A 25,566-nucleotide genomic window follows, 5' to 3' on the forward strand; every position below is an offset into this window, starting at 1 on the left:
CTGGATACTTTGTGAAGTTTGGTGGAGCCTTAATTTCCTGGAAATCAAAGAAATAAGAGATAGTTTCAAGAAGTTCAGCAGAAGCTAAGTTTAAAAGTATGGCATCAGTGACTGCAGAAATTGTTTAGTTGACAGGCTTGTTCAGAGAACTTGGTACTAAGGTTCAACTTCCTGTAAAGTTGTGGTGTGATAGCAACGCAGCAATACAAATAGCTGCCAACCCAATATTCCATGAAAGAACTAAGCACATAGACATAGACTACCATTTTGTAAGAGAGAGGATCATACAAGAACTAATCAAAACTGATCACATACCTATAAAAGATCAACTAGCAGACTTACTAACCAAGAGCCTGGGAAAAGCTCAACATGGCTATCTACTGAAGCAACTTGGAGTGAAGGGTCTATATCAACTATCAGCTTGAGGAGGGGTGTTGATAGCACATGCTAATAAAAAGCTGAGTTAGTTAGGGGCAATACAATAATTGTACAATTAAGATATTGTTAGATAGTTAGTTAGGAAGTTAGATCTTTATATACAGCACATACATCTTGTAACAGAGCAGTTGAGTTAATAGAAGAAAAATTTCTCTCTCAATGTTTATACTCGTCTCATAGCTTCCTCTGCAAGCTTTCATCTTAAACTCATATTCACATCCATGGCTGCTTACTTATATATATAGTGGCAGATTTAGGATTTTACGCAAACGATTTCAGTCAGAAATAATGTTCAATGAGCTGCTCTATCTCTCTCTCTCTCCTCTTTTGGATTATAAAACTACCAAAATATGAACAATTTAATCAAGTCTAATTTTGGCTAAAATTGATGTCAATAACTGATGCTTAAAGTGATCTCAACTTGAAGCATCTATTCTTAGAATCTCAACTTTAGTTGTTTGATTAATATGACATTATTGTATGTTGGGTTATGCTAAAGTAAGTTATTTTATTAAATAGAAAAAATATGTTATTAATAAATAAAAACAATCTAACCAAGTTGATTTTGGCACTCTTGTTTTTTTTTTTTTTTAAAAAAAGGTATTTTTTTTTTAAAAGAATCATACAAAAACTTAGAATAAAGGAGATAAGCGTAATATCGTAAATCACAAACGAGGTTAATATGTTACAAAGCGAAATCTAAACGGAGCATCCGCAAAATCATCCCTTAAAAAAATAAATAAACCATTTTATTGCAAACCGTATATAATAAAAATACACACATCAATGACTTGGCAGTACAAGTGACGAGACAGAAAAAAATGAAAAAAACCAAAAGCAATTAATCTTCATAGAATTAAAAGACTCATGAAATTAATTTCTCCTTAGTTATGTTGTCAATTGATTTTTCCGTATCCTCAGTCAAAAGATTCTTCCAATCGCCAATCTCTTCTTTACGAAAAAATGCACTATTATTAATTATTATCCATGGTTTTGGGTTAACAAATCCACTCTTGTTCACCTCTAAATTACTCAAATTTCCAAAATCACAACATGCCACTATTTTTTCAGCCACACATTGTTCCACTTCCTATTTAGAAAATGGCTTCCCCATGAACTCTGCCAATTTCTTCACATAACACAACGTGTCGCTCTTCAAATCTTCGTATTTTACGAAGAAAACTTCTTGCGGTCTATCTTTACTTGCTTTTCTGTATTCGGACACGTGGTCCCAATAAGGTCCATAAGCGGATTTCCCTTCAACGAACCACTCGAATTCTTGTTCTGAGTGTCGTGCAGTTTTCCTTAACTTGAGAGATGGTTTCCTCAAGCCTTTGTTTGTAATGCCATGTTGAGACAAATGTGTCTTTAGGTTCCCTACATAGGTAAATGATCTTGCATTTTGACTCTAATATGGATTGTGGCAAACAAGTGTAAGGAAGATGTGTGCCCAACAATGGGAACTTGGCATCATCAGGAGAAGTAAAATTGATGTCACAATCAATTTCTAAAGTTGGTATGCATTCATGAGGAACTTTAGCGAGTAAAGGGTTATTGGAGTCATCAAAATTATGTCTGTCATTATGGAAAAGACAAGAGCTTTAAGCCAAGTGGTACCTGTTTTTGGAAGACCACAAAGGAAAATATTAGAAGGTTGAGCCTTGAAGTTCTCTTGCATAGATAAAGTTGATTCCAAAAATACTAAAGGGAACCAAAAGCCTTTGTATTGGTAGTGATCAGTATAATTAGGATGTTGGGAGGCTTCTCTTTTGGGGAGGGATGAAATTATCTCTTTGTATTTCATGTTCATTGACATTTTTTTTTTTGGGGTGAAGGAAGTAAGGGGCTAATTCAAGATATTTAGAACTTGATAATGATAAGAGAACAACTCCAACACCTAGTTTGTCTATATATAGAAAGAGAATTTCCAGAAATTAGTAGTAAGTCTTATTTTGGTTTAGACATGAATTTTTATTAGAATCTTAAAGAATTAACTGGACTATAGCTTACTAGCTTGGTTACGCTTTCATAATCTACTTATTTTGAAAAATGCTTTTTGAAAAAGGATTTTTCGAGAATAGCGCTTTGTGTTTGGCTGATCAATCTGAAAAATACTTCTACTAATATTAGAGCAACAATTTGTCAAAAGGAATATTAAAAACAACTTCTTCTTCTGCTTATTTTCTTGAAAAAAAAGCTTCTTCTACTACTTGAAATTATTTGTTCTCCCCCCCCCCCCCCCCCCCCCACCCTATAAACTTGGTCAAAGATATAAATTCTCCAAAAATAAAAATAACTTTTTTTAGCCTCACAGAAACTTAGCCAAACAGGCCATTACATTTTTCTATCAATTTTAGAATTATACGTATTCCAATGGAATGCGCGTGGTAGCACTGTTTAGTTTTAGTCATATCATATGGAACAATGTTTACATACTATATTAGCATGTTCTCTATTTATAACATTTTTCAGGAAAAAATAACTATATCTAACTGGCAATGAACTTGAGAGACACATCCTCATTTGTGATATGCAAGTTTCAAACTCATGGACCTCTAAAAGGCCACGTGTAAAATGTGATATTTTAAAACTAGCCATTTGAGTTGTTAATGGTAAGTGGCATGGATGAGCCATTTCGGTCACGTCGATAGCATAAATGAACCCAACTATTAACGGGTGGCATAAATGAACCATTATGATAGTTCGATAACATATTTGCGTTTTTTCCCTTCTTTAAATCATGAACGAAATAAGCTCACCAACATGATATTTTGTAACACCCCGCATCTTGGAACTGAGTTTAAGCTCATATCATTTGAGTTCTAGTGGAAACACTGAAGGTTTGAACGTTTTGCGAAAATGGTTGATAGGCCTACTTCGGGCAGCGATAACTCCTTGATCGGTTTGGAATTTTGGAAAGCACCCTCAATGAAGTTGTAGTATGTAGAAATACCTTTCTAACGATATAAGGACCAAGCCAATCAGAGATCAGAGCAAGGAGATATGATCGTCTCAATATGGCTAATAGTAAGACACTTGAAATCCTATAGAATCGGCTAAGTTTTCGATACGTCTGCGTTCCAGTCAAATTTCGTGAAAATACGTTGGGATTTTGAGAAAACTTCCTTGATGAAAGTTGTAGCCCTTTGAAATAGATTTCCAACGGTATATTATGGGGGTCAAACGGACATCTGTGCAAAGAGTTATGCCCATTTTACTGAAGCCTGTTCGCTGGAAATTTCACCTGTGTTACGGTCACTGTTACGAGCCGTAACTCGTGTTACGGGCCGTAACACACCAAAAATTTCCAGAACCTCACTGGAAATTTTCACCAAGGTACGGTACCAAGTTACGGTCCGTCCTTCGTGTTACGGGACAGTAACATGGGGCGTATCTTGGTCTGTAAGTACATTTCGGGTCACCTGACTTCGAGAGGCCATAACCCTATCATAAATTGAGAATTTGGGAACACTCAAAGAACGAAAGTTGTAGATAATTGAAATACATTTCCAACCATAGGTCGTGGGATCACAGGTGACATCGGGATAGGGAGATATGGACGTTTTAAGACAGGAAGGTCCCAACCCGATTTCAAGTTAGGTCAAACCCATTTCCCCTTGGTATTTAAGGGAAATGTTAACCCTAGCAGCCCCATTTCCTCCATATTTTCAGATTTTAGAGAGAGAAATGGAGAGAGAGGAGAATTAGAGAGAGAAAGTAGAGAATCAACCAAGTTGAAGGCCCCGAATCCCGAGGCTCGTGAAGGATAAAGTGTAGTACAAGTTGTTGCCGTCATTCTAAGCTAAAAATCGAACTTGGGGATGTTGATTTCGTGGTGAATACTCATAAAAGGTAATGTTTCTACTCCCTAATCATTTATAGTTGTGAATTGATGAATTCTTGGGAGAATAATAATTGGGTTTGATGAAGAGAATTATATGAACTATGCTAGAGTTGTTGGATTGTTGACTTGGGATTGTTGTATTCATATGGGTGATGAAGAATGATGTTAATTACATCTAATTGAGATTGTAGAATCATCTAGAAGTAATAGAATGGGATTGGGTGAAGAAAACACCATTAATGAAGGTTGTGGAGCTTCATGCCCACCAAGTGTTTGATAAAATGCTTAGATGAACAAAGCATGGATATTGTTGCTAATATAGAATCCCTATGACCTGTATTGATATAGATTAAAGTTGAAGGGATTGGAGGACATTGTGATACGCTCAAAAGCAGGAAGTTGAGGTATGTAGAACTTCCATCCACATGTGGGAATCTCTACGTTCTTCCCCATGATCCGTTTCGTAAAATCCATGAAGTTCAAATCCTAGGGCATTAAACCCAACATATTGGTAGCCCGTAATTATGTATGTATGTACATGAATTTTGTATCTATGTTCGTTATTGTATTCCTACTCTTCCATTACGGATATTAGGAATCCTAGCTTAATCCATGAATCATGAATTCTTCCTCATGTGTTCTCATTATGTTCATATGAAACTTATGATTTTATTTTGCAAGTTACAACCATGTTTTCAAGTCAATTACGCATATATGATTATGAACTATTGTTATTACTCATGAATCAACAATATGTTTACAAGCTATTTCATGAAACCATGTTTACAAGTTATTTCGTGAAATCATTATTACAAGACAAGTACAAGTTAATTCATGAAAATCATGGGCTTCTTAGCCAACTATATTATGTTAATGTTTTTGGGAGTTGCACAAATTACCGAGAAGGCTCAGATAGCCTGAAACTACGTAGCCACCGTAGGACAAGGATCGCTCCGCCCAGATAAGACGATACCTTAATTTTACACTGAATGGATCCATCAGGCACGATACTACCTTATACCCTGGCAAGGTATGAGGGCTCTGCTGGTCCGGCGAGGTACCAGACTCCACGTACCCACGTGGTGCTATCACATGTCGGTTTACGAAATGCTCTCCCTACTTATCATGTTTTACTTATGTTATATATATACATATGTACTCATGCTCATGTTCATGTCCAGGTTTTCAGTTTCAGTTCATATCATGTTATTCCATGTCCCATGTTATTTCTTTCGGTTGCTTTACATACCAGTACATTCAATGTGCTGACGTTCTCTTTTATTACCCGGGGGCCTGCATTTCACGATGCAGGTACTGATATACAGGACGACACATCTGCTCAGTAGGACAGCATTTGTATCAGCTTATTGGTGAGCCCCATCTCATTCAGGGTTTAGTCAACTCACTACAAAAAAATGCTTAAATTGCGGCGGTTTAATAGCGGGGGTCAACTACAACCCCCGCAAATTTCATTAAATAGCGGGGGTTTACATATCCGACACAAATAAAAGAAACTAGCGGGGGTTTGGAACCTCCACCGTCTGAGAAAAAAATAGCGCTAATTTTTTCCTCACTTTTTTTTTGGCTTGGCTTTTTTTCTCTCAAACAAAAAAGATGGAAAGGCCCTGCAGACCTCTATGTGTCTCTCTCTCTCTCTCAAAACCCTCTCTCTCAAAACCCTCTGTGTCTCAAAACCTCCCTCTCTCACTACTTTTTATTCCACCCCAACTATAAAGGGTGCTGATTAAATACCTTCCTAGCAACATCACCTACCAAAACTATACAAAAGAGGACTTAATAGATCCAGATTACTACCCATAAAAGATTTTTTTTTAAAAAAAAAAACAAAAAAGCAGGTCGAATTGTCAGCAAAATTCCACAAATTAGAGGCAAATCAAGAGATACAGACTTCTTCTTCTTTGGAAAACATTGAATCATCCATTTCTGTGAGTTCTTTTTCTGATTTCAATTTGATTTTTATTGTTTGGTTTTCAATTTAGTGTTATGGGTGTTTTTTTTAGTCCATTTTTTTGTGTGAATCTGCACTTTTTCTTTATTGGGTGTGTTTTGTTTCTTGTAATCAATTCAATTTGTTTTATTTGGGTATGTTCTGTTCTATTGTTTTCATCGACGTGTTCAAGGTAGTTTTTTTTATTTGGTTTTCGATGAGAGTATGGTTGATTTTAATCAGTAGGCTATAGTATATGTTCCAGATTTGTATATGGTTTTATTGGTTTCATTTTATATATTGTTTGAGCCAAAGTTTGAGTCTTTTGGTATGGTATGAGAAGTTTTTAGGTGGGTATTTTACTGAATTTGATCCATAGGTGGAAGGTCCAAGCATAAGGAAGTTACTACTTTTTGTTTCATGTTTTGGGGGTGGGGTAAGTATTGTATACTGTTAGTAGAATTATTTTTTGCTGCAGATCTGATGATCTATTAATTTCTTTTGTTTGGAATGCAACTGTACCTCTGTGGTACAGTTGTAATGAATACTATAGTTGGGAATGGAAAAACAAAAACCTCTGTGAAGAACATACAAGCGAATTTCTTGAGAACCCAAACTCCTCTTCCTCAATCAACTGGTATCTCTTCAATTATTTCTACAAATGGGTCTTTCATCTTTCCCATTTTTGGATTTTTGTAATCTGCAATTATTTTTACAAATGGGTCCCCTTGAACGTGTTTGATTATTTGTGTCAATGAGTTGAATTTTCATACTACAGTATTAGTGTGTTGATTTTGAAATGTAAGTTTAATTATTTCAAGAAAAAAAAAACAGTTTAATTATTGAGGATTTATAAAACATTATAAGTATGTTATACCCCATTTTAACCGGGTTGAAGTAGGAGTACAACATTTTGGTGATTCCTCTTTATTTTGGTTTTAAGGAGTCGCCACCTAATTAATTTAACGGTGAATTAGGACACCTAAACGTTAACTAAGGTAAAGTTAAAACTAAACCTCTGTTAATAGTCTGCTTAACCAATGTGATTCTAGGTAAGGGTTCTATATTATCCTAAAGGGAAGGGGTTAGGCATCCGTTAACTACGGTTGTCCGGCCAAACTTAGGTTAATTAATTAATGCTAAATAAAATGCTTAAAATTTTACGAAAAAGGAGGGTAAAGAAATGTCGCTTTTTTAAGGAAAAATATAAGAATGTTGCTTTAAGATGAGATTTAGATAAAATATAATAATTTGCATAAAAGAAAATCTTAAATGCCATTTAAAATAAAACTTACAAAAGTTGCTAAGACTTTAAATAAAAATGCTGTTTAGAATGAAATTTGTAGAAAATATAATAATTTACATAAAAGGAAACTTCAAATGCCATCTTAAAATAAACTTATAAATATTGCAAAGACTTTAAATAATAATGCTATTTAAAGTAAGATTCGCATAAAATATATAAGTGGAAGAAAAACGCGAGTTTGTGCAATGCTTTAATAAATATTTGAAACAACTCACATGATGAGGTATTAATTGATTTGTTTTTTGCAATTTAAGAGTATAAACAAGGTTATGTTTATTAACTACATTTGGCTAAAAATATGCATGATTTGGATAAACCTTAAAGGATGTCTACTGAATATTCTGTGGTTCCTATTTGCGTGTTAGTGACGTTTTAAAATTCCCAAGATAATAAAATATGATTCCTTTGACTCGAAAATATGAATTTCATGCTATAGAAAATCAATTATCCTAAAAGTAAATATTATAAATACTACAAATAACCTCAATATATAAGAAGAAAATGAAACTTACGGAACTAATTATGAGTTTTCCTTAGATTGACTACCCATTACTAAAACTAAAACTACTAATTCATTAAAATTCGTCTATGTTAATAAAAAAAAAAACAAAGTAAAGGGTTAGTTACATAATACAAATTAGATGCACAAAATAAATAAAATAAAGGAATAGATATAATTTAATGGGCTCAACCCATTTTTTGAGGCTGCTACGACCAGGCCACAATTGGGCTTTGGCCTAGTCATTTTAGGTTACTGCAGCTGCTGTTTTTTTTTTTTTGTTTGGACTTTGGCCCAGAATTTTGATTGGTCGCGGACAGAGTTGATGCGAGGGAGATTACGTTGGGCTTTTAGCCCAACACCGAATGCGGAGGAAGACAAGTCCCTCGGACTCATATGCGAGGTTCGTGCATAAAGAAAGATAAGAAGGATTAGTATCTAATCAACGTATAAGATTAGACATGTGAAATATAAATTCCAAACAGATCAGAAAGGAACAAAGGCAGGTTCTAGAAAAATAAAAAGGCTTTAAACTTGAGATTTCAAAACAGAGAAATCTCAATACATCTGTGTAACTAATGAACATGTAACTTAGAATGAGCAGCTAATACTATTATCACATTGGAAGAACACAAACAATAATCCATCATCAATATCTCTCATTCTTGAATAGCATTGCCAAAAAACAAAGTCAGCATAACGTAGTTAAAAACAAACAATTGCATAGCAAATACTCCGATAAAGTAGTCAACAGAGGTGAAGCAAAACTAAACCAAGATAGTTAATTTGGTGCGGCATGATGTATGTAAAACAGCTACGATCATGAGTATTAGGCAGAACCAATTGAATATGAGTAATCAAGTATTTGACAAGTTCTTTTTTTTTTCAACATAGAAGCATTCACACTAAATGATTTACTCTCGTATAGTCACAAGAGGAACTGAGAAGGCATGACTTTCTAAGGGTAGCAAATACCAACACTTTTTAGGCTAAGTACTTCTGAAGAATATGCATTTAACAGATTCGTGTAACACTTTCAAGAAACAAACAGTATATGCAGAAGTGGGTAAAGACAGGGGCAAATTTAGCAGAGAGTGGACTTCTTGACATGCAACTAACATTTCAGCATTAATCAGTCAATAATGCACCTTAAGACACACACAGAATTCACTTGAGAGATGTTATATGTATGCAGAATACTGGACTTGAACTTACAGTCCCCTTTAAACTTGTTAAAACATTCGTCAACTATTTTTAACTAAACAAGACCATATGAGTTTATGCTGAAGTCAACAGTCACATGACACCCCCTAATAAGCCAAACAGAATTTTAGTGATGTCACGCTAAGCTGAAAATGAACAAACTAGTGGTGCATACATGGGTACATGATTTCATTCGAGTAAAAGATGCAAAATATATTTAATCAAGATGTAAACCTCAAGCGTTACTAATCATTCAAGCATGCAAAGCAATCTTAAACAACCATAGACACGTGCTTATACAGAACCCTCCTAAGTTATTTTAGGATTTAACCAACCATAGATAAAGCTAAAATTTGTAAGCAAATCGCCCAAACATGTAACTAATCATTTACAGAAAGAAACTTACGACAAACCATCCTAGTTCAGATTGAAGATAGCAATGTACCCAGCTAGGCAATTACTTGATTGGCAGACCAAACAATCGCACTAAACAAACATGGTTAATTAAAGCTAAACATGATTAGTGAATTACTGAACGGTAGACTAATCATATATATTAACTAAACGTGAGTGAAGATCTAGCATAATCAGACAACAAGACAATCAGCCACAGGGGAACTGAAAAAAACCAAAATTAAACTAGACCAGATTGAGGCATAAACATATAGGTGCTGTTTAAACTACTAAACTAAAACTAAACCAAACTAAGACATGAACCTATAAATATTATTAACCACTAAACCGAAATTAAAATAATTAAAACAGGGACGTACATAATGCTGTTCAGCTATTAAACTGAAATTAAGCCAACTCAAACCACTAACATGTTGAACACACAAATACTTATTAGACTACTAGGGACTGGAATTAAACTACTAAAGAAGAGTTGTTTACCTTTTTCGAGTGCAGCGAACTAGGTTTTAAGTCTCCAATCCACACTCGAATTCAAGGCAACAGCAGAATTGAAAAGACTAAACGACTTAATGCTTCAAATGAATATTCAGAGGTATAATGATTAAAAATGTAAATATATTTTTTTAAGGGGTTCAGGCGGCTCCCCAAAAAGAACTCTCTCAAATGGGTCACGAAAATGAGTATTTATAGTAGGAATCTCTAGGGTTTTGTTCGAATTTCAAATTCTTGGTGATAGATATTTGGACCACTCCTTGAAATGGAAAGAGGAAGCAGAAGATGACAGAGAGAGAGGGAGGTGGGACAGATAGAGGTGGAGTGACAGAGGAAAACGTGGGGGGAGGAAATAGACGCGTGGGGGACAAAGGGTAGTGGAAACGTGGGAGTTGACAGTGGCGTGGGGGAGACGATGACGATGAAAGAGAGGAGTGGGGGACAAGGCGGAGTGGCGGCGACAGAGGGGATGGGTCGGAGATGGTGGTGACAGAGGAGTGATGGGCGAAAAGGGGAAAGGGGAGAGAGGGGAGGTGCGGCGGAGGAGGGTTTGGGGAAGAGAGGGAGAAGGAGGAGAAAGAGGCGAAAAATGAAGAAGAGGCGGTGGAAACGAAGAAATGAAAGGGTTTCCCTTATTTGGATAAAATAATGGATCGGACCCGGTCCATTTGTGGACCGGGTCAATTTTAGACTGGGTATTAAAAGAATGGGCTAGTGAATTAAAACCTGGACTGGTTTAAAAATTGGGATCAAAATATGTGCTGGTCAAGAAATATTTATGAGTTGATTGGGCTTTGATTTGGGATCCGATAAATCAAAAATACGGACTGAGTGCATGAAATAGTTTGGCTTCTAAATTTAAATAAAATGCATGTATAAATAGCTTGTGTTAAAATATTGCTCAATATGAAATATGCAATCATTAATGCTCAGATAAAAAATGGCGTTGTAATAGCCGTGTAATAATATTTCAAAAATCCACAGTAAAATAAATACTATTATTTAATTATGGAAAGATAAATGCGATGCGTGTGCGTAAGCTGGTAAAATGTCGAAAATGATAAAAACTGTGAATTATAATAATAGTAATAAATAATAATAATAATAATAATAATAATAATAATAATAATAATGATAATGATGGCTAGTAACTGTAATAGAATAATGAAACGCCGGTATTGATAAGAGGCTAGTAATTATAGTAAAATATAAATATATATGTTTTTTTTTATTAATTTTTTTCCAAAAATATTAGAAGCATAAATAGGTATTTCGGAGGAGAGGCGGGACAAAATTGGGTGTCAACAAAGTATCTCCATGTGTTTCTTATTTCTGTTACTTACATTTATTTATGACATAGATTTTATAATTTGGAATGTGGTTTTTCATTTGCAGTTGAGCAACTACTCTTCCATGGATGGAATCCTCTATTACAAGACTCATTTCGAACAACTTTTTAAGGAATCTGGAAATTTTAGCAAGAATTTTCAGAATCGTGAGCCATCTTTCGTAAATTAATTTAGTACATTTTTGCTAAGCCTCTTTTATCTTAATTTCTACTAATCGTCTACATTGTTCTAATTAACATTTTAGCAGCTAAGTCTGAGAGGCAAAATTCACTGGTAAGCTCTGTTTGTATCCGACAACTTCACATTTTTTTTAAAATATATGTTTTTCTTTTCTTTTTCTTCCTTGAAAGAATAAAACAGTTGTAAATTTGTTTCTAACTTTTTGAGCTAAAAATTAAATTTGCTTATGTATTTTGTGCAGACAAGGGCTCCAAGCAAACTCTCTGCTATGTTCTCTGGAACCCAAGATAAATGTGCTGCTTGCAACAAAGCTGTTTACCCACTTGAAAAGGTATGCAACCATCAAAATTTCTTAATAAGGTGGTTTATGATATTAGAGAATGAATCAATTACTCAACTATTCTCAATTCCATCATATTAGACTATTCTTTTACGAACGGTCAACCTACCATAACCCTCAGCCGGCTCCAGCAGTTCACCAAGCATCACAGCCATCTCGATCAGTTCACTCGACATCAAATTTGGCTTCGACAGATCAGGACTCACCAAAACCATCTCTGTCAGTTCACTCGACATCACATTTGGCTTCGACAGATCAGGACTCAACACAGCCAGCTCCAACAGTTCAGGCCGCATCCAAAAAGTGTTCTAGGTCGCATTGGATTGTAGACGCAATAGGTAAATACTTTTGACTATCAGTACATATTCAACAGTCCCTTCTAAGTTGTTGTTCATCTCTCTCGTGGCTTCAACTGATCTCTTTTCTTATTCTCGTGGATTACTGCTAGAATTTTCAAGCTCCTAAAAAAGTTTGTGCCTGAAATGAAAGGCTAGGAATTTTCTTGCGTACTAATGTATATATGACCATAGTTCGCTCAGGTAGTGTAGAATTTGATATATCAACATGGAAAACAATTGGCTTACAAATATCGTAGCTCCGTATTCACTATATTTGTTTAAGATGAGTAGTATCTCGAAAGTCACGAAGTGCGATCTGGCCGGTGAGTGCTTATCGCTCGTTGTTTTCATCGTCCATTTTTTTAATGTAAACTGAAAGTTTTCCATTTTTGTGATTACTTAAAGTGTAATTTGTATGTCTGTGTGTTAGGTGCTTGTTAAATAGTCAGAGATTTGAAGATATATTCGTGGCAAAAGATTGATATTACTTACTCTTGAGTTGCATTGATTGATGGAATGTAGTCATCTATAGTCAACATTTGATGATATAATTAGAAGTAGCAGTAGAATGAATGCAATCACGCTCCTTCGATGTTTACGAAGTAGCACTACTTAATTCATGGTAATTTATTATATGTCTACTGTAGCGAGGTAACTTTATTGATATGGTCAAATCATATATGGTAATGATCTGTGTATAGCAGAACTACATTTAACGGCTAATTTATCTGTGTGTTTCGACTAAATATGGTAATGATCTGTTTACGAAGTAGCAGTAAATTTATAGATAATTTTTTTTAGGTCTAGGCGTTGTCACAAACAACTAAAATCTTGAAGGGGCAGGCATCTATCTCTGTAGTCTTTAAGGCATTCTTTATTTTTAGTAGCTTAAACTTTGTACATGTGCTTGAATGAATGAGCTTATATTATGTTATATGCTTGAATATTTTAAAGTTTGTAGCTTTATGAGGATGTGTTGCTGATTTTTACTTCCTAGAAATTTATTGGGTTATAAATTAAATTTCATACACCATTGTTGCCCAAGGTAAAGACATTTGGCTTGCCACATTATCTGCTATTGGATGTCACATTAACTGATTGTATCCTATTGTGATGCTTTCTTGTTAAGTAGAACCAGTTGAGTCATTTTCCCATTTTTTGTTATACTAGACACATGTTATATCATGTATGATATATGCTTCTCAGTGGTCCAGATCAGTAACTTGATACAAATGGTGATTGGGTTTATTTCTATTCTTCGAACTTAACTGTGTTTATGCTTTTTTCACTTAGAATTCTTGATTTTTGCTTCTTCCCGTTGAATTTGGTTATTTGAATGGATACTGTCCGATTTTTACTTGATATGTTCTACTATATTTTCCCTGATTTGGCTTTACTAGGCCTGCATTGTCATAGCTCGAGATAATGTCAGATACTGTTTTGACTTGTGAAGGTCCGAGTTGAAGTTTCTAAAAACTTTGTTGCTTGTTTAATGATAGCAATGTTTTCTAGTAGTTGTTTGATTTTCTTTTTCTGATAAGTTAGAATAGTGGCCCTGATAGCAATGCTTAATTCTCTACTATGTTTTATTTTCTACTGTATGAGCAGTTGGATTTTCAAATTAAACTTGAATAAAGAGTTGTGGTGTTATCAGGATAGTAGCTAACTCTATTTCTATGTTTTTCATTATGCAGCCAAGTGATGCGGCTAGTGGATCCCTTTCGCCCATGGATGCAAGAAGATCATGCGGTGATAGTAATCCTAGTGACAACCGTTGATTTCATTGTATTGTTTGGTAGGAACGGATGTTAGAACGCTGGAGTGAATGTATTGTGTTTAAATTTAGTTTTTGAGTGATCTGATAATGCTACTTAAATTTTTAGTTTAAAAAACTGATGGTACTTTATGATAACATTTGTGATTTTACGATATGTTATTGATATCTCTTAAAGTTTTAACGTTTTTTTGCTTTGATTATGATTTCCAGCTTAATTAGTGATTTTGTAATCATAATATATAAATTACAAAATTCAATGAATTGTTGGGGAATATGAGACTGTCAGGACCTTTAAATATAAGCTAATTTTTTTTTAAAAAAATATATGTATTGCGGAGGTTCTAAACCGCCGCAATCTGTAATTGAGAATTATTTTTAAAAGATTAAATTTTAAAATTACGGGGATCAACTGCCGTAAAATAACCGCCGCAAATTAGTTCTGGCGGTTAGTAAAAAACCGCCGCTAATTGATTGCGACAATTGTTATTGTGGGGGTTTTGACAACTGCCGCAATAACACATTGCGGGGGTTTCAAACCGCTGCAAACCTTAAAAATAACACCCGCAATTTAAGTGTTTTTTTGTAGTGACTTTTGTTTTATGATTAATTATGCATCTAAAGGTATGCTGGGGGCCTTGTCCCAGTAAGCATGTTTTCCAGTCAGACTCATGATAGAGGTTTCATAGACTAGACAAGTCAGTTATGTCATGTCAGACATTTGGAGTCGTATAGCCATTTTGGCTCACTCATGTTTAAACAAGTATTTTATTAAGTATTATGACTTACCAAGTTTTATGAAGGCTCATCACGCATTCACGTTATATTCTGCTTATGTTATGTATCATGATGATTCAGCAAGCCATGTGGTTCGCTCGGTCACATGCAGTCAGGCACCGAGTGCCGTGTTACGTCCAGGCCATGGTTCGGGGCGTGACATATTTTCACTTGATTTTTTAATGCAGAAGAAGTGGTGGGTTTTTGTAGTGTTCTTTAAGCCCGTCAACCGGTTTGAACCGGACCAGACCGGTAACCGGTTAATAAACCGGCCGGTTTCCGGTTTAAAAATCGGAACCGGCCACCGGTTCCGGTTTAAAAATCGGAACCGGCCACCGGTTCCGGTTTAAAAATCGGAACCGGCCACCGGTTCCGGTTTACCTGTTTTAAAATGGAAATCGGACCGGTCCGGTTCGAAGCTGTCTAAAATCTCTTTTTTTTTTTGTATAGTATGTATATATATATATTATAGTATTTATTAGTATATTGTAGGTATATTTACATATGTTATATAAGTTTATAAGTAAAGTTTATATATTTACTGACTAACAGCAATACAGCATATACGTATATATATATATTAAGTTATATGCTTAAGTTATATTACATATACCTAAAATATACTTATATATATCAATATACTTAGGTTATATAACTTGTATATATATATATATATATATATATATATATATATATATATATATATATATATATATATATATATATATATATATATATGTTTAAGTTATATGTATACTATATATAGTTATAAGTTATATATATATATGTGTGTGTGTGTTTAAGTTATATGTATACTATATATACTTATAACTTATATATATATATATATATATATATATATATATATATATATATATATATATATATATATATATATATATGTTTAAGTTATATGTATACTTATAACTTATATATTATAACTTAAGTTATTTATAGCTTAAGTTTTTTCTAAGTTTATAAATTCGTATTTTCTAAATTAAGTATATTTATATTATAAGTATATTCTTAGTATATTTTAGTTATTTTTCAAGTATATAACTTTCTAGTTTTTAATTTAAGTAGATGTATATTATAAGTATATTCTTAGTATATTTAAAGTGGCTAATTGTTGCAAAGTAACTATAATTGAGAGATTGAGAGAAAGAGATTGGATTAAAATGGAAATGGAGAGGGGTTTATATATGGGTGGGGGATGGGTTAAAGTGTTAAAAAAAAGTTTGGAGGGTTGGGGGGGGGGGGGGGGGGGGGGGGGGGCCAAAATGGGGGTTTGGAACCGTTTGGCAATGATCATTTTTGCAAATGGACCGTTGGCCAACGGTCCAGCCCATGTCCCAACGGCTACATTTTAAAAAAAAATTAATTCTGACCGGTTTAACCGGTCCGGTTCCGGTTCAACCGATTCCGGTCCAAAAAATATCAAAACTGGACCGGTATATGTTAAACGGTTGACCGAAACTGGTAAACCGGTTCCACCGGTTCTGGTTCCAGTTTCGATTTTACCGATCCGGTTACCGGTTTGAACCGGTTAACCAGAACCGGTTGACGGGCTTAGTGTTCATCACGTCCTTTAAAAATTTGTAACATTACGCTAAAAATAATAAATCACATGCCTAACGTTACAGAAAAAATATTCAAGTCAACTCTTAAGAAATCAAGCCCTTAAAACTAAACCGTCAGATAATTGAAGAATATATTGATTCGCCTCTCAAAAGAAATCAAGCCCTTATAAACTAAACCGTCAGATAATTGAAGAATATATTGATTCGCCTCTTAAAATTAATATACGAATAATTGAACAATACAGACAAGGATTGTCAAGTCGGCTGAATTTGTAAAAGGCATAATTACAAAACAGGTAGAATGATAATAGTGTCAAATTTTAATGGTACGGTAAAACTCGCTTCTAAATAAAATAAAAGAGGCTAGTGAACATTATGTAGACTGAGGGTGGATTTACACAACTTGGCTAAAACAAAAGGTAATAATAGGCGAGCCATGGTCGAATAAACACAATTTTATCCAAAATAATTTTAGTTGAATTTAAGTCAATAAAAGCGACCGTGCTAGCATCACGAGATTCGAGGGTGCCTAACACCTTCCCCTCGGTTAACTAAATTCTTTATTCGAATTTCTAGTGCGTGGACCATAGTTATAGAAGTCAAATCTTTTCTTTTGTTTAGTGATTCAAATAAAGGTGATTTGGAACACCAAAATTCAACTCTAAGTGGCGACTCCGTTAATAAATATTCCCTTTTCTGAAACAGACTAAAAAGAAGTAAGACATTATTTAAATTAAAACGGAGGTAGTCTTAGTGATCTAATGTTGCTTTTCCTTTTTGGTTTCCTACAAGGTGTTCCGTATCCGTGTTGGGGCCCGACTAAATGTGAATTCGTGTAGACAAGTCCCACGTTGAGTGTAAAGCGTTTGCTAACAAAGGCGAATTCATACCCAACGCTCGAACACGAGACCTCTGGTTAAGAATGGAGAAGTACTTACTACTCCATCACAATGTTAGTATTAGACTGTGTTCAATTAAGCAGAAACGTAGAAGTTAGAACATAAACCAAAAGAAAGATCGAGCCCATATAATTCACTGTGTATCCTTAAGGAATATAATCCTCTCAGTGTTTCCCAAGATACTTGGATTAAATCCTCTCGGGATAAAACAGAAAACTATTCTGTAATAACGACACTACAGTACATAATTTTGTCGAACTCAAACTGACAGAACATATCACACTGGAAATAAGATAGATTACTTGCTAGGTTGCTACAATTGGTAAAGTTGACCTAACAGTGTAAATAGGAGGATATACGTTGTTCCAAGCGGTGTCATGGGACACCGCTTCATCAAAAGTTTTTACTAGATATATTTGTCTATATAGATAGTAAACAAAATAAAAATATGTTTTTGCTAGATATATTACTCCATCACAATCCTTTTTGGTTAGTTATGCTGCTCTGTACCTAAGTAAAAGAATAAGTATAGTAAATTTGAATAATTCCCTTATATATAGACGTGTACGAGTTAGCAAAACTAAAAAACTCGTAGTTTTTGTTGTTATTAAAATAGAGAGATGCATGATCATGATAGTGACGGTGCTTTCCCTTTCGGAAATGATCTTTTTGTTGGTTCTATTACTATTCTTCATTTATTATTATGTGTAAAAATCTCCAAAATCATATCCATTATTGGGTTGTACACTGTCATTGATTAAAAACCGGCGAAATCACCTTCCTCAACCATCACCTTAACAGGCCTCTTAGGTCAACGCTGTATTTAATTTGACTTCAAACCCTCTTTCATGTCTACAAAAAAGATTCCATTCTAAGACGCGGTTTGAATGCTTGATTGTCCTTTTGGGATGTGACATATTCCTTGCCGATGACACAGAATGGAAGTCATAAAGACAACTCATGAGCCACAAGTTTAAGACGGACACGTTCCGTCATCTAGTGGAATCAGTCACCGTGAAAAATGTATCTGCTCGCCTGCTTCCTCTCTTCTTGTCAGCTTATGCAGATACTACTGTATAGGTTGAGGCCTTTTACCTATAATAGATTTATAGGCTAATTTTTCAAATGGAACAGAAAAACTTAGGCCTCCTGTTAAAGTTGTCTTTAGGCCACTGATCTTATTGAGCCGCCCTTGTCACACCCCTACCAGGAGTATGACAGGGTCCGACCCGTAGGCCGGGAACCACCTGACTTATCCTTTACTCTGAACATTATAAACCATAACTCAAAGAACATCTGCACGCAGAAAAGGCCCAACATAGGAATATCCGATCATTCAGCACATATGTTCATATGTGGACCGACAAGGTTGTCACAACTTAACGTATATCATAAAGCCGGCAAGGCTAACAGTAAAGTAGCAAGAGCTCAAAATAAGGCCGACAAGGCCACCAATATATTATACAACAATATGAACCGGTGGAGCTATAAAACATCTAACTGTACACACACGTCTACGAGCCTCTACATAGAATACAAATGATCATAAGGACAATACCAAATAGAATGCAGCTCCGAAGTAAGTGGAGTGCTCCTGAGAATCCGTTGATTGGACACTTATGGGTTAGATCCGTCTCCCTGCCTACCTGCGGGCATAAGCGCAGCGTCCACAAGAAGGGACGTCAGTACGAATAATGTACTGAGTATGTAAGGCATGAATAACAACATAATATAGATATGAAAGGTAACATGGAATAAGAGAGATAACCTGTACATCTGAATGCCTCATAAGGCGGATGTCATGCATGCTTAGCCTTTTTTTAAAAAAAAAACATTTCTATACATATACATAGTACCATGCCCGGCCATTAAGGCTCGATGTCATATATATAATATCATGCCCGGCCATTAAGGCTCGGTATCATATATATAGTATCATGCCAGGCCATTGAGGCTCGGTGTTATCATCATTAGCCCGCGTTCGGGCCTCCCGCGTCCGGGGCAATATCATAACATGCCCACTGCAGTGGTGTGCACATCTACGTGCCATGCCCGACCAACTATAGCGTGGCGCGGTGTGAGAAAATACATACATATATATAAAGCATGCATGAGAGCCAAATAAAAGCTATAAGTACATCGGAGTGACGTAAGGTCGGTAACCTCCGATTATATTATGGAATAATCATCATCGCTCTATCTCACCTTGAAGGAACAATTATTATAAGGCGAGTTCAACAAAAATGAATAAAAATCAAGAAAATCACGAAAATAACTCAACATTTTCATATTCACATTGAAATCATAAGATTGAGACTTTTAAACATAAAATCATCATCATCGTCGTTATCATCATAGAAACATTCTCATCTTTAGCATCGTCATTAACATTATAAAAACATGTCCGTTGTTGTTGTTGTCATAAAAGCTTATAAAATCATAAATCTTTGACTCGGAAAATAGGGACATTTTGGAAAACATTTATGGATTATCAAGAAAGAAGTCATGCCTTTGAATCATGAACTCTAACTTTTGGAAGTAAGGAGGTTATGAAACATATGTAGGGAATTATAACATAGGATTTTCTAGAAATAGGATCATCGTCATCATAAAACATACTTATTTTTAGCCTCATAAGAACTCTAAGAATCATGAATCTCTAGCTTTTGAGAATAAGGACATTTTAGGAAACATGTATGGGTTCACAAGAAAGGAATCATGCCATTGGAAAGAAAGGGTCTAGCCTTAACATACCTATTCAACCTCCAGTTATCCACACTTATTCATCCGAATTCGAGACTCTACATTTAAGAGGATTCACACTATCATTAGACTCATCATAGTATACTTATACTAATCTTTCAAGTCAAACTACTCTATATTCTGCCGAAAATCGGACAGCATCTCCCCTGTTTATATGCCTAGCCTGAGATTCCAATTCAGCAACCAACAACACCAACAACAATACCAATAGTAATAACATCATTTCCAGCACCAACATATGCCATAAAACAACCCACGCGTTGTTTTCCAACTTCTATTACTAACCAACTTACTATACAATTATTTAACCATTCTATCTTCGCGAATAAACCGGTATTAACGTAATTAGAAGGAGATTCATACCCTATTCTCATTGAAATAGTAATATCTCCAATATCCGCTTTGAATCCACGCTAGAATCCACCACACAACAATGCTAGAATCACGACCACGCGCTATCCGAACCTAAACTAATACTGTGTCAGCTGAACTTGTAACATCCATAATTCTCTACTCCGATGTCCTATCAATGAGCAGTTTATTGCGTTGGAAACTAGACTCGACGAACTTCATTTTAGGCTTTTGAAACACCTTAAAACTCCTAATATACCTGGAGATATATCCCTCCAATGTTGACCCAAATTTCTATCCTTAATTCTGCCAACTTTTTCTAAATTTTCGACAAACTTATTTTCTTTGATTTTCTTGGTCCTGGAATATTCCAAAACACCCCCTACATGATATTTATCATTTATATACTTGATAATGGTCATGTTCTTGTGTTTTCAAGATTGTCCTTCCCGATTACGACTTACGAGATCGTAATTCATCATTTACTCCATTGTTACATACTTCCCATGACTTGTACCTTTCAAAACCTAATGGGACGTCTCCGATACTCCATTACAATGGTGAAGTACGTGGCATGCTCATGCTCTGAAAGTGCGGGGTGTAACATTCTCCCCCCCCCCCCTAAAAAACTGTAACACCCCGCATCTTGGAACTAAGTTTAAGCTCATATCATTAGAAGTCTAGTGAAAACACTGTAGGTTTGAGCGTTTGCAAAAATGGTTGATAGGCTTATTTCGGGCAGCGATAACTCCTCGATCCATTGCGAATCTGGAAGAACCTCCTTGATGAAAGTTGTAGCCCTATTGAATATCTTTCCAACGGTATATTATGAGGATTAAACGGATATCTGTGCAAAGCGTTATGCCCATTTGAGTGAAGCCTGTTCGCTGGAAAAGTCGTCTGCGTTACGGTGACGTTACGGACCGTAACTCGTGTTACGGGCCGTAACAGTGAGCCGTAACACAGACGAAATTTCCAGAACCTCACTGGAAATTTCGTTCACGATACGGTCCGTCCCTTGTGTTACGGGCCGTACCTTGTGTTACGGACCGTAACAGTGTACCGTAACACAGGGAAAATTTCCAGAAACTTTCTGGAAATTTTCGACAAGGTACGACGCCACGTTACGGTCCGTCCCTTGTGTTACGGGACCGTAACATGGGCGTGTTTTGGTCCGCAGTTGAGTTTCGGGTCACCCGACTTCGGGAGGCCATAACCCCATCGTAAGTTGAGAATTTGGGAAAACTCAAAGAACGAAAGTTGTAGATAATTGAAATACCTTTCCAACCATAGGTCGTGGGTTCACAGGAGACATCGGGATAGGGAGATATGGACGTTTTAAGACAGAAAGGTCCCAACCCGTTTTCAAGTTGGGTCAACCCATTTTCCCATTGGTATATAAAGAAAATAAAAACCCTAGCAGCCTCCATATTCACAAATTTCAGATTTTTAGAGAGAGAAAGTGAGAGAGAGGAGAGCTAGAGAGAGAAAGTAGAGAATCAACCAAGTTTAAGGCCCCGAATCCCGAAGCTCATGAAGGATAAAGTGTAGTACAAGTTGTTGTCGTCATTTTAAGCTAAAGATCGGACTTGGGGGTGTTGATTTCGTGGTGACTACCCAAAAGGTAATATTTCTACTCCCTAATCACTTATAATTGTGAATTGATGAATTCTTGGGAGAATAATAATTGGGTTTGTTGAAGATGATTATATGAACTACGCTAGAATTGTTGGATTGTTGACTTGGGATTGTTGTATTCATATGGGTGATGAAGAATGATGTTAATTGCATCTAATTGGGATTGTAGAAATGACTAGAAGTAAAAGAATGGGGATTTGGTGAAGAAAACACCATTAATGAGGGTTATAGAGCTTCATGCCCACTAAGTGTTTGATAAAATGCTTAGATGAACAAAACATGGATATTGTTGCTAATATAGAATCCCTATGACTTGTATTGCTATAGATTGAAGTTGAAGGGGGTTGAAGAACATTGTGATAAGCTCAAAAGCGGGAAGTTAAGGTATGTAGAACTTCCATCCATATGTGGGAATCTCTACGTTCTTCCCCATGATCCGTTTCGTAAAATCCATGAAGTTCAAATCCTAGGGCATTAAACCCAACATATTGGTAGCCCGTAATTATGTATTTATGTACATGAATTTTGTATCTATATTCGTTATTGTATTCCTAATCTTCCATTACGGTTATTAGGAATCCTATCTAAATCCATGAATCATGAATTCTTCCTCATGCGTTCTCATTATGTTTATATGAAACTTTATGATTTCATCCGGCATGTTACAAGTATGTTTTCAAGACAAGTATATATATATATGATTTCGAATTATTGTTATTTGCTCATGAACCAAAAACATGTTTTGTAAGACTATGACAAGTTATCTTATGAAACTATACAAGCAAGTTAAGATTCATGAAAACCATGTACAAGCAAATTATGATTCATGAACACTATGTACAAGCAGGTTATGATTCATGATATACCATGGGCAGCAAGTGCCACTATTTTACATGTTCATGTTTTGGGAGTTGCATTAATTACAGAGGAGGGCTTCAGATAGCCTGAAACTACGTAGCCACCGTAGGATGAGGATCGCTCCACCCATGTCCTGGACGATCTCTCATAATGACTGGATCCTTTCATATTTTACCAAATCTCATGTTCCCTGGCAAGGACTGAGTGTTCTGCTGGCGGGACGCAAGCACCAGACCATGGATCGGTTATAAGTTATTGCTCTCCCTACTTATCATGTTTTTACTAATGTTATATATATACATATGTACTCATGCTCATGTTCATGTCCAGGTTTTCAGTTTCAGTTCTTATCATGTTATTCCCTGTCCCATGTTATTTATTTCGGTTGCTTTACATACTAGTACATTCAATGTGCTGACGTCCCCTTTTATTGCTCGGGGGCCTGCATTTCACGATGCAGGTACAAACTTACAGGACGACGCCTCTGCTCATTAGGATCTGCACGTACCAGCTTATTGGTGAGCCCCATCTCATTCGGGGTTTAGTTAATTGTTGTTTATGATTAGTTATGCATCTGAGGTATGCTGGGGGCCTTGTCCCAGTAAGTATGTATTCCAATCAGACTCATGATAGAGGTTTCATAGACTAGACAAGTCAGTTATGTCATGTCAGACAATTGGAGTCGTATAGCCATTTTGGCTCACTCATGTTTAAACAAGTATTTTATTAAGTATTATGACTTACCATGTTTTATAAAGACTCATTATGCATTCATGTTATATTCCGCTTATGTTATGTATCATGATGATTCAGCAAGCCATGTGGTTCGCTCGGTCATATACAGTCAGGCACTGAGTGCCGTGTTACGTCCAGGCTATGGTTCGGGGCGTGACAAAAACATTCGTCCTCGAATTTTGATGTAGAGTTCGCTCTGAGGTAGATGTCAATGTTCTTACCTGTATTTATCAGTATTTACTTTACTTACTTGCAGTCTTACTTGCCCATTTAAAACTGAAATTATCCGAATTACGCGGTTTATCCTTCTTTTTTTGTAGCAAAAATTTATGCCTGTACTCAAGGTTATCCCTTTTCTTATTATCTGTCTGTCTACTAACTCTTCATGCTTTATCGTTCTCATTGTATCTTCAGCCTCCGTCGTTTACATTCTTATATGCTCTTTTATCCAGTACTTATCACATACTTTTATCCAATTTTGATCCCATCTTCTTTTTAATCAGAAATTCTTGTTCTCTTCGATTTCCACGTACCTTTCTTACGTTTTACAAATGTCTCGGGCCTTTGTCTTCTTGGAGTTTACTTATTCTTATTCCTCCTCCCTTAAAGATAAATTCAAGACTGGTCACATTTTAGCATCTTTTGCTTTCTATAGCAGTCGAATTAATCTTTGCGGTACTTTATCTTTCAACTAATTTAACACCGGAATGTCTCGCTTAATTTCTCTTTCCTTCAATTGGACTTCTGGCAGTTGGCTAACTAACGATAATTCTTCTACTTATATCAAAAACATCTCAAATCTTTTCTTTAATAATTCATTTCCTTCAATTTACTCTTAAAGTTTCTGATCCTTAGTTCGGCTAATAACTTAGGGGTGAATTCAAAAATTTATCTAAAAATAACCAAGATTCCTATTCATGGAGCGAATTCGAATCTTTTCATTATTTCCTTTGTCTCTAACCTTCATTCATCCCTTTTTCCAATAAGAGCCATCATGTTTCTTGTTCCACGAGTTCCCATTGTGACCCGCTTGTTCCAATCAAACGTGATATCCTTTGATCATTTCCTTTGGGATTCTCCTTCTACTTTTAACCTTTCCCGATTCTCACTTAATACGTCTTTCCCATAGTTTGACGCACTCATTTGTCATTTCGGTTTGTCAATCAAGCGGATCTATTAATTCCTTAAATGCCCATCTCCTTTATTTATATCCTTGGATCCTTTTCTTGCGATCTTATCTTCGTCTGCTTCTATGACTTCACCTTCCGTTGACTTAGTCCACTCCTATTTCTTAGCCTTCTATTTCTCTGCTAGTAGACAACTTTCTTATTCGGTTGTGGCACTTTTCCTTGCTTGCTTCTCTAGTGCTACTTTAGATTATCCCTCTTAGTACTAATTGATTTTACATACATATAATCTCATTTCCTTGTTAATTCTTTGGTCGGACCCCTTAATTCCTTGCATTGTCATCATAGTTCCACCTATGGTAGCGCCCATATAGTTTGTCATAGCATTTCCTTGCTAATGGCTTATTATTCTCATTAATTACTTTACTTCAGATTACTCATCCAATGCGTCAAAATACCATAGCCAAGGGATTTATATTCAAACTGGACTCAATTCAACCCATACAACAACTTCAGCATCATCCCTTATACACTTGTATGCAGCATTTTCTTATCACTGTCGTTATCCCTCATCACAAGATTATACTTACAAGTTAGAACATACTAATACTCATATCTTAAGCTAATCTACTATTCAATCTTCAAATCTATGTTTGAATCTTTCCTCCAACTTTCTCTCCTCTAATCTTAACATCATTACAAAATAACTCATA

General features: G+C 35.6%; 1 protein-coding gene and 1 pseudogene across 1 annotated transcript; one reads left to right on the forward strand and one right to left on the reverse strand.

Annotated features, from left to right (window-relative positions):
* Window positions 1-1,258: 1,258 nt before the first annotated feature.
* LOC132599484 (flavonol sulfotransferase-like) lies at window positions 1,259-2,363 on the reverse strand (annotated as a pseudogene).
* Window positions 2,364-3,821: 1,458 nt separating this feature from the next.
* Window positions 3,822-14,309, forward strand: LOC132600322 (LIM domain-containing protein PLIM2a-like). The gene is made up of 6 exons (XM_060313389.1): window positions 3,822-3,836; window positions 6,043-6,228; window positions 11,540-11,639; window positions 11,738-11,766; window positions 11,915-12,004; window positions 14,046-14,309. Exons 1-6 carry the CDS (start codon window positions 3,822-3,824, stop codon window positions 14,127-14,129), a joined length of 504 nt encoding a protein of 167 aa, XP_060169372.1. The 3' UTR covers window positions 14,130-14,309.
* The last annotated feature ends 11,257 nt before the right edge of the window (window positions 14,310-25,566 follow it).

This window comes from Lycium barbarum, chromosome 6 (genome assembly GCF_019175385.1).
Source record: "Lycium barbarum isolate Lr01 chromosome 6, ASM1917538v2, whole genome shotgun sequence".
Classification (NCBI taxonomy): domain Eukaryota; kingdom Viridiplantae; phylum Streptophyta; class Magnoliopsida; order Solanales; family Solanaceae; genus Lycium; species Lycium barbarum.

Bases quoted from the DNA above. Each gene is read 5' to 3' on its own strand.
- LOC132600322 (XM_060313389.1), top strand. The intron at 6,229-11,539 runs GTGAGTTCTTTT...TTTCATTTGCAG, and splicing joins ACATTGAATCATCCATTTCT to TTGAGCAACTACTCTTCCAT. The intron at 11,767-11,914 runs GTAAGCTCTGTT...TATTTTGTGCAG, and splicing joins CTGAGAGGCAAAATTCACTG to ACAAGGGCTCCAAGCAAACT.